The sequence below is a fragment of the Leucopleurus acutus genome, assembly GCF_964270905.1.
Source record: "Leucopleurus acutus genome assembly, chromosome: 11".
In the NCBI taxonomy this organism is placed as follows: domain Eukaryota; kingdom Metazoa; phylum Chordata; class Mammalia; order Artiodactyla; family Delphinidae; genus Leucopleurus; species Leucopleurus acutus.
This window is the reverse complement of record NC_139152.1, coordinates 24,053,063-24,065,094: the sequence shown is the minus strand read 5'-3', so window position 1 is coordinate 24,065,094 and position 12,032 is coordinate 24,053,063. Positions and strand designations below refer to the sequence as shown.

The 12,032-nt window shown below is 36.5% G+C and overlaps 1 protein-coding gene across 5 annotated transcripts in view; it reads right to left on the bottom strand.

Annotated features, from left to right (window-relative positions):
- CCDC91 (coiled-coil domain containing 91) overlaps positions 1-12,032 on the bottom strand; it is a 401,591-nt gene that overhangs the window by 75,492 nt on the left and 314,067 nt on the right. For all 5 annotated transcript variants that reach the window (XM_082851111.1, XM_082851110.1, XM_082851107.1 and 2 more), the window contains one exon: positions 482-595. In XM_082851111.1, coding sequence (XP_082707237.1) covers positions 482-595 — 114 coding nt within the window. The remainder of the gene's footprint in view (positions 1-481; positions 596-12,032) is intronic.

Sequence of the window (12,032 nt, the reverse complement as noted above, 5' to 3'; positions counted from 1 at the left end):
GTGACAAGCACATTCTGAATTTTGTTTTTGAAATGGAACTATGGCAGAAGAGCCTTAATTTGATAACCGTAATAAAATCTATTAGAACCACAGTGGTGTTAACCCACTCCGAAGGCCTAACGAGTGCATACAAATTTTGACAAATATTATAAGAAATAACAAACTTATGGCCAAAAAACGAAAAGTCTATAACTGTTTACTTTCTTCGCAAGTGTAGAGTTAAATTGAAAATGCTATAGGTCATTTCTAGGAATCCAGCAAGAAATTATTCAGTGTGCTTTTTTTGTTGACAGATGGAATTTATGTTTATAGACATTAACTATTAGAATATATAATTATATCAGAAAAATAATCTTAGATGAAGATTCCTAAATTAGATGGCAAAGGACATTTTAAATATTTTAAAATTTCATGTCATTGTACCAAAGCCAATGCTTCAGTTTGTGGAAGCACAAGTTAAAACCCTTCAGGGGATACTTACCCTTTTCTGTTCCTTTACATACTCTATCAATTCATCTCTTGTTCTCTTCACTGCCTCTTCCACAGCCTTTTCACTTCGCTTTTGCTCTTCTATTATTGCTGCCTTAACAGTTTCCTGTTTGTGGGAGGATGAAAAAAGTCAGGGAGGTATGTGCTATGACATGTTTGTGCCCATTTTATATAAACTAAAAACCCTCTTCAGTGGGCTGAGCTCACTCTGTTCAAAGCATACCTTTAAATAGGAATAAGAACTTAACGAAATCTTTTGGGTTCTGTTAGAGATTCCACAGAATTCACTTTTCTAAACTGAGTGAAAGGGAAAAGAAATGGAGTAAGCCATTTATTGCAGGGAGCGCCTGACAGACTCCAATGGCTTCCTTACCAACCTTTCATTTGATGTTTACATGATGGATTGCTTTCCTGTACTTTGCACTGTCCACATAAGACTTCCAACTTGTGTTTATTCTTCCAAGAACACCCTAATGCTCTAGGCTGTTTTATTCACATTTAATTTTCCCATCGTACAATAATCAAGTGTGGTCTGGGTGGTAAGATTTACAGCTAGTTTAGTTCTTCTGCCAGGTTAAGATGTTGAGAGCTGGACACCATGAATGAGAGGTAAGAATTCTACCCTGTGTGCTAATATATGAAATGAGAAATCTAGGGAAAAAGTGATATTCCCCATTTTACTGAAATAGTAATCAAGAACCCTGAGAGAGTTCAAATTTTCAGATAAAGAGAAAGAAGGCTAAAATTCTGAAAAAGAAATGTAACACTTCTCAAAAACCAGGAAATATTTTCTGCTAAAATAGCATTTCATGGACTGGAAGAATGCAACAAACTTCTATAACTTCCATTTGTCTACAAAGGTGCCATCCTTTTTTTGAACAGGTTATCAATTAGAAAATGCCTTGAAATTTCTCAGTTGTATTTCCCTTATTTTGTTATTCTTGAGGACCTTCACTTTGTAGTGTATATATGTTTTTGTTTAGTTTTTCCTGATTAATTTCAGACACATATATATCTATATATATACATAAAACCTAGAAAATATGAAGTAGTAAGAATTTTCTATTATGAATATATTTACTATAGAAAATTAGTAAATACATAAAAATATGAACACAAAACACACACACACCCGTACAAAATTGGGTATGAAGAGGATGGGACTCAAACTGTACATACTATTTTCTAACTCTGGCATTTTTCATTTAAAATACATTTTGAATATTTTAAAGTAATTATATATTCTTTTATGATTTTATATTCCATTACTGGGATGTATAATAATTTATGTTACTAATATTTATTCATGGATATTTTGGTTGCTTTTAATAAAGCAGTGACAGGCAACCATATATGTAACTTTGTGGTGCATATTAGATACTTCCTTAATTTCAATTCATGAGGTAGAATATGTTGCCCAAGGGATATAATTTTTGAGCTCTCTTACAGCTTTTGACATTTTGTACAATTTTCTCCCATAAGCAGCCCATGAGAATAGCTGTTTTCTTGCAACCTTGATTACATTTAGTCTCACCAGTTTTTAAATCTTCGCTTATTTAAGGGATAATCATATCTAACTTTATTCTGCATTTTAAAAGATTATGTGATATGCAGCATTTTTCATAGAAATATTAGCAATATACATATTAGCTCTTATCATTTGCTTGATTGTGTCCTCTTCCTACTTTAATATTGGTAAACTCATAATTTTTTGGATTCCCTCCCTAATATATAAAGTTAAGTCACAAATCTCAAAAGCACTATATAGTAAGACTTTGACAATTGTTACTCTTTATTTTCTATCACTAAGTACATTAAGCTTTAGTTCCATTGATGAAATAATAAAATACAAAGTTGTTTCCATGATTTTCTGAAGATTAAAGTCAAAAAACTATAGTATTTTTTATGTTTAATTTTTTATTGAAGCATAGTTGATTTACAATGTTTCAGGTGTATAGCCAAGTGATTCAGTTATATGTATACATATATCTATTCTTTTTCAGATTCTTTTCCATTATGGGTTATTACAAGATATTGAATATAGTTCCCTGTTCTATACAGTAGGTCCTTATTGTTTATCTATTTTATATATAGTAGTGTGTATTTGTTAATCCCAAATTCCAAATTTATGCCTCCTCCCTGTCCCCTCTGGTAACCGTTAGTTTTCTATGTCTGTGAGTCTATTTCTGTTTTGTAAATAAGTTCATTTGTATCATTTTTTTTAGATTCCACATAAAAGCAATATCATATGGTATTTGTCTTTCTCTATTTGGCTTCATTTAATATGATAATCTCTAGGTCCATCCGTGTTACTGCAAATGGCATTATTTCATTTTTTATGGCTGAGTAATATTCCATATATGTACCACATCTTCTTTATCCATTCATCTGTTAATGGACATTTAGGTGGCTTCCATGTCTTGGATATTGTAAACAGTGCTGCTATGAACACTGGGGTGCATGTATCTTTTCAAATTAGAGCTTTCTCTGGATATATGCCCAGGAGTGGGATTTCTGGATCATGTGGTAACTCTTTTTAGTTTTTTAAGGAACCCTGCATACTGTTTTCCACAGTGGCTGCACCAATTTACATTGCCACCAACAGTGTAGGAGGGTTCCCTTTTCTCCACACCCTCTCCAGCATTTATTATTTGTAGACTTTGATGATGGCCATTCTGACTGGTGTGAGGTGATATGTCATTATGAAAAACTGTAGTAATTTTTGAAAAAAAAAATGAGGACAAAAAAAGATTATTTAAAATAAAAGCATCTACTATTATAATTTCTATTGGTTTCATACTTACTAATTTGGAATTCGAAAATTTTCAGATTTTATAAAGGCAAAAAGTAGTGCATATATTACTAAGCCCCCTGAAATAAAACACATTAATAGTTCTTCAGTGAAGGGTATGAATATTCACACTATGTGGGTAAATTAAAAGTATAAGTTTCACATTAGTTCAGGACAGGTTTTGCCAACAGCCAAGTTACAGAAATCCTTGGTTTTCAAGGGTTTTATAATTTTAAAACTACTGTAGGCCTGGATTATTTGAATATAAAAGATAAATCCATATCATACTGAATATCAACCAGAATTTCTATCTAGTAAGGGTCATATAAGTAAATTTGACTAGATCTGTTTGGTTGAAGGCAAAAGGATCAATTTAAATAAAAGGGATATATCCAGAAAAAACATGAAGAGTTAGCTACTATGTTCTTCAGTTAACATTTTTTTTAGGGGGGAAGGGGCTGCGAGTTTACACTGTCTGCTCAGTCCACATTTTTGAGGACCCTCCTTTCCTAATTTTTGAGTTGAAGAAGAACATTTACAAAGAAAGTTTCCTTGATTCTCTCCTCCCCATTTGGGAGTTAGGTGACAGTCAAGGTTGTGAAATCCATATACACACTGTATATTTAAAATAGATAACCAATGAGTACCTACTGTATAGCACAGGGAACTCTGTTCAATATTCTGTAATAACCTAAGTGGGAAAATAAGTTGAAAAAGAATAGATACATGTATATGTATAACTGAATCACTTTGCTGTATACCTGAAACTAACACAACATTGTTAATCAACTATACTCCAATATAAAATAAAAATGAAAAAAAATACTACTTGTCAATAAATATCTTTGAATATCATACAAAAGTAAAGTTTAAGGGGCTTCCCTGGTGGCTCAGTGGTTGGGAGTCCGCCTGCCGATGCTGGGGACACAGGTTCGTGCCCCCGTCTGGGAAGATCCCACATGCCGCAGAGCAGCTGGGCCCGTGAGCCATGGCCGCTGACCCTGCGCGTCCGGAGCCTGTGTTCCGCAACGTGAGAGGCCACAACAGTGAGAGGCCCGCATACCGCAAAAAAGTAGTTTAAGCCTTCCATTTTCTAACCAGCCCAAATTCTCAATTACTTAGAAATGATTAGAATTTTGTGTGCATATTCAAGTGTGTGTAAATATCTGCCTGCATGTTTTGTTGAATTCCATGAATGAACTAAATTGTCCCTATGAGTCATGAGGATTAGTCTAAAATAAAACATACCTCACAAGAGATGAAGATTTGACACCAATGAGTATATTCAAACAAGACAATTCTGAAAGAACGTTTTCCGGAATATTTTAGTAATGGCCAAACCCCTGGGATGTGATATATTCTCTAGGGCAGCGTTTCTCAACCTTGGTACTACTGACAATTCCTTGCTGGGGGTGGAGGCGGGAGTCCTGTTATAAGCAGCATACTTGGCATCTGCTCACTGGATCCCCTCCAGGTGAGAAGCACTGCTCTCAAATAAACAGTTTGGAGGGAAAACTATCCATTTGTATATGTGTTATGGTTTGTTAAAATATATGTTAACACTTCTCATCATAAATATTTTTTTGTCTAAAAATAAAAAATGTGCAAGAAATCACATCCAAACGATTATATAACTAGTTTTTTTTTTTTTTTTTAACATCTTTATTGGGGTATAATTGCTTTACAATGGTGTGTTAGTTTCTGCTTTATAACAAAGTGAATCAGTCATACATAAACATATGTTCCCATATGTCTTCCCTGTTGCGTCTCCCTCCCTCCCACCCTCCCTATCCCACCCCTCCAGGCTTATATAACTAGTTTTTAAGTGTGGAAGAAAGAGTTCTACATACTTATTTTTAAAAAATGAATGACTGGGATCAGTTTCTATACTGTTACAATTAAATATGTCATGATGAATGTCATTTAGGGCTAAAAGCTTATATAACATTTTGTATAAGATTTAAAAATTTCTCCTCATTGCTTAAAAGTACAGTTATGCTTTAGTATCCATTAAATCCACCATACATTTCAGTAAAAATGGGATCGTGACTTAATAAACGGTCTGAGGTTGTTCTTTATCAGTGCGATTTAGTTAAGGATTGTAAACACAGTTAAATTATTTATGGGAAACAAATCACAGCAATCAATTTTTTTTTTTTTTTTTTTTTTGGTACGCGGGCCTCTCACTGCTGTGGCCTCTCCCGCTGCAGAGCACAGGCTCCGGATGCGCAGGCCCAGCAGCCATGGCTCACGGGCCCAGCCGCTTCGCGGCACGTGGGATCCTCCCGGACCGGGGCACGAACCCGCGTCCCCTGCATCGGCAGGCGAACTCTCAACCACTGCGCCACCAGGGAAGCCCAATCAATTTAATTTTGATCTGTGGGCAGTAAAACACAGTATCAAAGATTTTTCTAGGGCAATAGTGCACTTAATTTTTGTTTCTATACATGACGTATGCGTATTATCTAATTATGTATTATTTTAAAAGTTGCAGGTAGTTGTGGAAATGTACCTTAGAAAATGAGTGTCTGAATCATAAGTCAAGTCAAGCGCTGAATGCACTTCCTGTGCATCAACAGTTAAAAAAATGAAGTGAGACTTCTATTCCTACATGAATTTATGAGCTCACACTACAGCTCCATCAGTGCTTTTCACACATTGATCCAACTGCAAATGGAATTTCCACATTTCAAAATCCATTCACTGGGCAACTGAGGAGCTTTCATCTAACTTTCAATTGGAAATAATTAATCTGCATTGTAATGATATGCTAAATGGAAAATATTAATAGAAGAACCTGATTCTATAGATGCTTCTCAGCTAATGAATATGCTCAATTAAAATCATATGCTCATTGACAGATATCAACATTTGCCAGTACCTATTTGTGTGAAAGACATTCTTAAAGATGAAATATGTAGTCTCATTACATATTAGCATTAATAAATGAGTATTTGTAACCATTTTTGATGATAGGGATACTTAATTGAACCACAATTAAGCAAAATGTTATCCTCCCCAAAGAGAATTCTATTCTTCTCACTAGTAGAGCTACACTATGAAAAATTATCCTTATTATCAATACTACATTTTGAATTTCATCAATAAAAAAAACTTGTGAATATCTGCTTTTTCTTGGGTTAACATAAACTCCTACATAATAGTATCAATTAAACCTCTTGGCCCATAAATGCCTGAAATATTTAATATCTGGCCCTTTACACAAAAAGCTTGCCAATCCCTGATTTAGCTCATAATTCTGTAAGTTGGCAATCTGAGCTGGGTTCAGCTGGACAGTTCTTTTGGTCTTGCCTGGGCTCTCCCATGTATCTGCAATCAACTGCTGGGTCTGATGTGGCCACTACTTCTAGGATGGCCTACGGTAGGATGGCTTGTTTCTCCTTCCTGTGGGCTCCCAGCTCCTGCAGACTAGCTCGGGATTTTTCACATAGCAGCTGGACAGAATTGTAAAAGAAGAGTGAAAGGTCTTTTAAGGTCTCTTAGATATGGGCTCAGAAATGATACAATGTTACTACTGCCACATTATATTGGCCTAAGCGAGTATGTATTAAACATTAACTCCAAAATTCTTATCTAATTGTCTAATTATCTTCTCAATATATTCAAAGATATCAGGCATTCTATTATGTTTATTTTCTTGGAGACGAATCTCGTGGACATATCTCCAACCTGGATTGGTTGTTCTCTAGGTCTGCTACATAGCTGTCTATTCTGGGATTTCCCTCAGTCATTTTTCTAGGGGTTTCGCTACATCTCTCTTGAGCTGTTATCTTCAGCTTTCTAGATACCACTGGATCCTTTTTTCTTGGTTTACTTCTTTGTTTTGATAGAGTACCTACTCCAGGAGATTCCTGAGAAAAGGCACATGAGAACTGTTTTGGTATCTCCTTTGTCTTGAAAATGCTTTCATTCTACCCTCACACTTAATTTATAGTTTGGCTAAGTGTGAATTTCTAGGTTGGAAATCTGTTCAGTTTTCAAGGTTATTGAGGAGTCTGATTACATTCTGATTCCCCATCATTTGCACAAAATTTTTCTCTCTTATGAGAACATTTGTTAATTTTCTTTACCTTTGTTTTTCAAAAATTTAACAACAAACTTAGTTACAGGCCTACCTAGAAACTCATATCTTACAATCTAGAAAATCATGTCTTTCAGTTCTGCAAGATTTACTTTAATACTACTACCATTATTATTATATTGTTTCCTGCATTCTATTATCTGCTTTTTTTATTATTATTTCTCAAAATCCTATTATTCAGCAAATGAACCTCCTGAACTGACTGCCATATTTTCTGGTCTTTTCACTCCTATTTTCCATTTCTTCAATGGAATAAAATTTTTAATACAATTTTTATATTTTAATAAAATTTTTATACAATTTTCCCTGGAAGACTTCTATCACTTCATCTTCTGACACTTGTTGTTTTTTTAAACATTCTACTGTATTTTGTTTCTAATCCTTTTATTTGACTTAAAAAAAAAGCATCCTCTTCCTGTTTCATAGATGCAAAATTTCTTACTCTTGAGGAAATTAATAAGTTTTTTAAACTCTTCATATATCCATAGAATGTTTTATGTTCTGCTTTTCATGGGAAATTATCTGTTCATACTTGACTATTTGCTCATGTTTAAAGAGTAGAGTACTAAAATGCTGAGTAACATCTCTGTGCTTGCAGTTGTGGTTTATGGACTGTGATCTTAATAGCAGAGCAATCTGGCTGGGTTGTTTCCTTGGGGCAATTTCTGATACCAATACATTTAAGTCTTTTATCTTGGGCTGACTAGATTCCTCAGAAAAGAATCTTCCAATTTCCTGTCTGGTTGTCAGCATTCTGAAAGCTGTGATGGGAAAAATGGCTAAGGTTCTCAATAAGCAGCTTGAACCTTTTCACCCCATTTCATTACAGCATCTATACCTTCAGCTGTGCTTGGTGATCCCTGGTCTAGAGACCCTCTATTTCTCTCTTTTTCTTCCAGAGAACTAATCCCAGTTTTCTGCCAGAATTGGCAGAGAGTAAGTGGGGATCTAACTGCTTATTAAACAGACTTCCAAACTTTCCTTCTATTCGAAGCTTCATCTTCATTTTCACTTCTAGAGATATCTGGTGACACCAATGAGTAAGCCTTTGGGAGTTTCTACAATGTACACTGTATACTGTACGCTGGTCTTCTCAGTCATCTCCACTTCTCATTTAGGGCTCCATTTCAGAGTTTTTATTTCAGTGAGGTTTTAGAAGGGAGTAGGTAAAACTGCTCTTTTTAACTAGATATATGTTAGAAAAAATTATGAAACTTTTTTACTTTGAAATAATTTTAGATTTACCGAAAACTTGCAACGATAGTACAAGGGTTTTCATATTCCCTTAATTCAGCTTCTTCTCCTATTAACATCTTACATAATTCCGGTACATTTATCAAGCTAAGAAATAGTATCATACAGTAATATTAAACAGATTACAGATTTTATTTGTATTATATCAGTTTTTCCAATAATGCCTTTTTTCTGTTCCATGATTAAACCAGGGCAGAACATTGCATTCAGACATCATGCCTCGTTAGTCTCCTCCAATCTGTGGTAGTTTCTCAGTCTTCCTTATTATATTGACAGTGTTGAAGAATACTTTTCAGGTATTTTGAAGAAATTTGGATTTGCCTTTTTTTTCCTTATGATTAGACTGGGGTTATGAATTTTGGAGAAGAATACCATAAAGGTGAAGAATGCCTCTCATTGTATCATATCAGGGGCAACATGGCATTAAACATAATTTATCACTGGCAATGTTAACTTTGGTCATTTGGTTAAAGGGCTATCTGCCAGGTGTCTCTAACATAAAGCTAACATTTTTTCCCTTTCTATAATCTGTTCAGTAGATATGAACAACTAAGTCCAGTCAACACTCAAGGGGAGGGAAACTGGACTCCATCTACTGGGAGGGGAGTATTTACATTTATTTTTTAGAGAAAAATGAATATTTTTAAACTACAGATACAGTTTCTTCTGCAGCTACAGAACTATTTAGCATTTCTAATTCTTCTTGCATCAGTTCTGGGATTTATATTTTTCTTGGTACTCTTTCATTTCATCTAAGCTTTACAGTTGATTGGTATTGTTATTTATATTGCTATATCATCTCTAAAATTTTTATAGGATCTACATTATCCTAAATAAAGATTCATCCCTCTGATAATGTTCATTAATAACATTCCTCTTTCGTCCATTAATCTTGTGAAAGATTTGTGAATTTTATGTCTTTAAAAAATGACAGTTTAGTATTTGTAAACTTTCTAATCTATGTCATGCATTTCTGTCATAAGCTTTATTATTGTTTTCCTTCTATCTTCTTTGGATTATTCTATTCTTTCTTATCTAACTTCCTTAATAAATTGGAAGTGTTATTAGCTCATTATTTTGCAGTCTTTTCTACTTTCTAATTTAAATATTTAAGGCTATGATTTTCCTCTGAAGTAACACTATAGATGCTTCTCACAGCTTTTTAAGTAAATAGCTATTTTATAAATGACTGCAATCTTTTTCCTTTGTGCTTAGCTTTCTTTATAAATTTCATACACAGTGAAATGCACAAACTTTAAGTGTATCACTCGGTGGATATTTACATACATATACACCCATTTACTCACTACCCAGATCAAGAAAAAGAACAATTAAATGCCACAGAAAGTTCTCTCATGCTTCCCCCCATCATAGACAACCACTATTGTAATTTCTATCCCCACAGGTTACTTTTTCTTGTTCTTAAAGGTCATAAAATTTGAATCACACCATATTTATGCTTTTGTGACCAAATTTTATTCAACACAAAATTTTTGAGATTCATCCATATTGTAGAGTGTATCATTAGTTTGTCTTTTAATTTTGGTGTAGTGTTCCAAACAATACACCACAATTTATTCATCCATTCCACCAATAACGGATATTTGGAGAGTTTCTGTTTGGGATTATTATGAAGAAAGCTCATTTTATCATTCCTTTACACATCTTTTAGTGGGCATAAGCATTGATTTCTGTTGAGTGTATACGTAATTGTGGAAATGGTGGGCGCCAGAGTATACATGTGTTGAGCTACTTAGTAAATACGGCCACACACTTTTAAAAAGTAGGCAAATTTACACTCCCACCAAAAAAGCACTAGAGGTCCAACTGATCCACATCATTGTCAGTACTTGGTATTTTGTCAGTCCCTTTAATTATATCCATACCCAAGGCAGTGGTATACTGGTATCTCTTTTGATTTTAATTCATATTTCCAGCATGAATAATGATATTGAACACCTTTTCATATGCTTATTGGCCATTTTTACATGTTGTTTTGTAAGGGCCCTTATTCCTAGGTTGTGGCTTTATTCTAAAAAGTAACGCCTTTCAGGGATTCTCAAATGAAAGTCTTTGATTTATCAAAACACTTCTACCTTTGCAAGACTTAACTTACAACCCTTACTTCCCCAAAGTACCTGGTCAGCTCTTTAGCCTCTCAGCTGTTCTTTTTTGTTGCTGGATTTTAAGAGTCTTGCACTCTGCATATGCAATTTAGGATTTGGCCAAGGACTTGGGGGTAATTTGAACACAGATTTTTGTTGTTCTGAGAGTTTGTTCTGAAAATATGCCTCTTGGCAGGCATGAACTCTGCCTCCTGCCTCGTTGGCGCTGTAAGACATTTTATGCTTTTGAGTTTTAATTCTGCATGCTGCCAAGTAGAAAACGCATTTAAGACTGAATGCAGGGAGGAGCTTAAAGATGGCGGAAGAGTAAGACGCGGAGATCACTTTCCTCTGCACAAATACATCAGAAAAGTATCTACATCTGGAACAGCTCCTACAGAACACCTACTGAACGCTGGCAGAAGACCTCAGACCTCCCAAAAGGCAAGAAACTCCCCACGTACCTGGGTAGGGCAAAAGAAAAAAGAGACAAAATAATAGGGACGGGACCTGCACCAGTGGGAGGGAGCTGTGAAGGAGGGAAGGTCTCCACACACTAGGAAGCCACTTCACGGGCAGAGGCTGCGGGTGGCAGAAGGGGAAAGCTTCAGAGCCATGGAGGAGAGCGCAGCAAGAGGGGTGTGGAGGGCAAAGCGGAGAGATTCCCGCACAGAGGATCGGTGTCGATCGGCACTCACCAGCCCGAGAGACTTGTCTCCTCACCCGCCAGGGCGGGCGGGGCTGGGAGCTGAGGCTCGGGCTTCGGTCGGAGAGCAGGGAGAGGACTGGCGGCGTGAACACAGCCTGAAGGGGGTTAGCGCACCACGGCTACCCGGGAGGGAGTCCGGAAAAAAGTCCGGAGCTGCCGAAGAGACAAGAGACTTTTTCTTGCCTCTTTGTTTCCTGGTGCGCGAGGAGAGGGTATTAAGAGCGCTGCTTAAAGGAGCTCCAGAGACGGGCGCGAGCCACGGCTATCAGCGCGGACACCAGAGACGGGCACGAAATGCTGAGGCTGCTGCTGCCGCCACCAAGAGGCCTGTATGCGAGCACAGGTCACTGTCAACACCTCCCCTCTCAGGAGCCTGGGCAGCCCGTCATAGCCAGGGTTCCCTGATCAAGGGACAACCTCCCCGGGAGAACACACAGCGCGCCTCAGGCTGGTGCAATGTCATGCTGGCCTCTGCCGCCGCAGGCTCACCCCGCATCTGTACCCCTCCCTCCCACCGGCCTGAGTGAGCCAGAGCCCCCGAAGCAGCTGCTCCTTTAACCCCGTCCTATCTGAGCGAAGAAC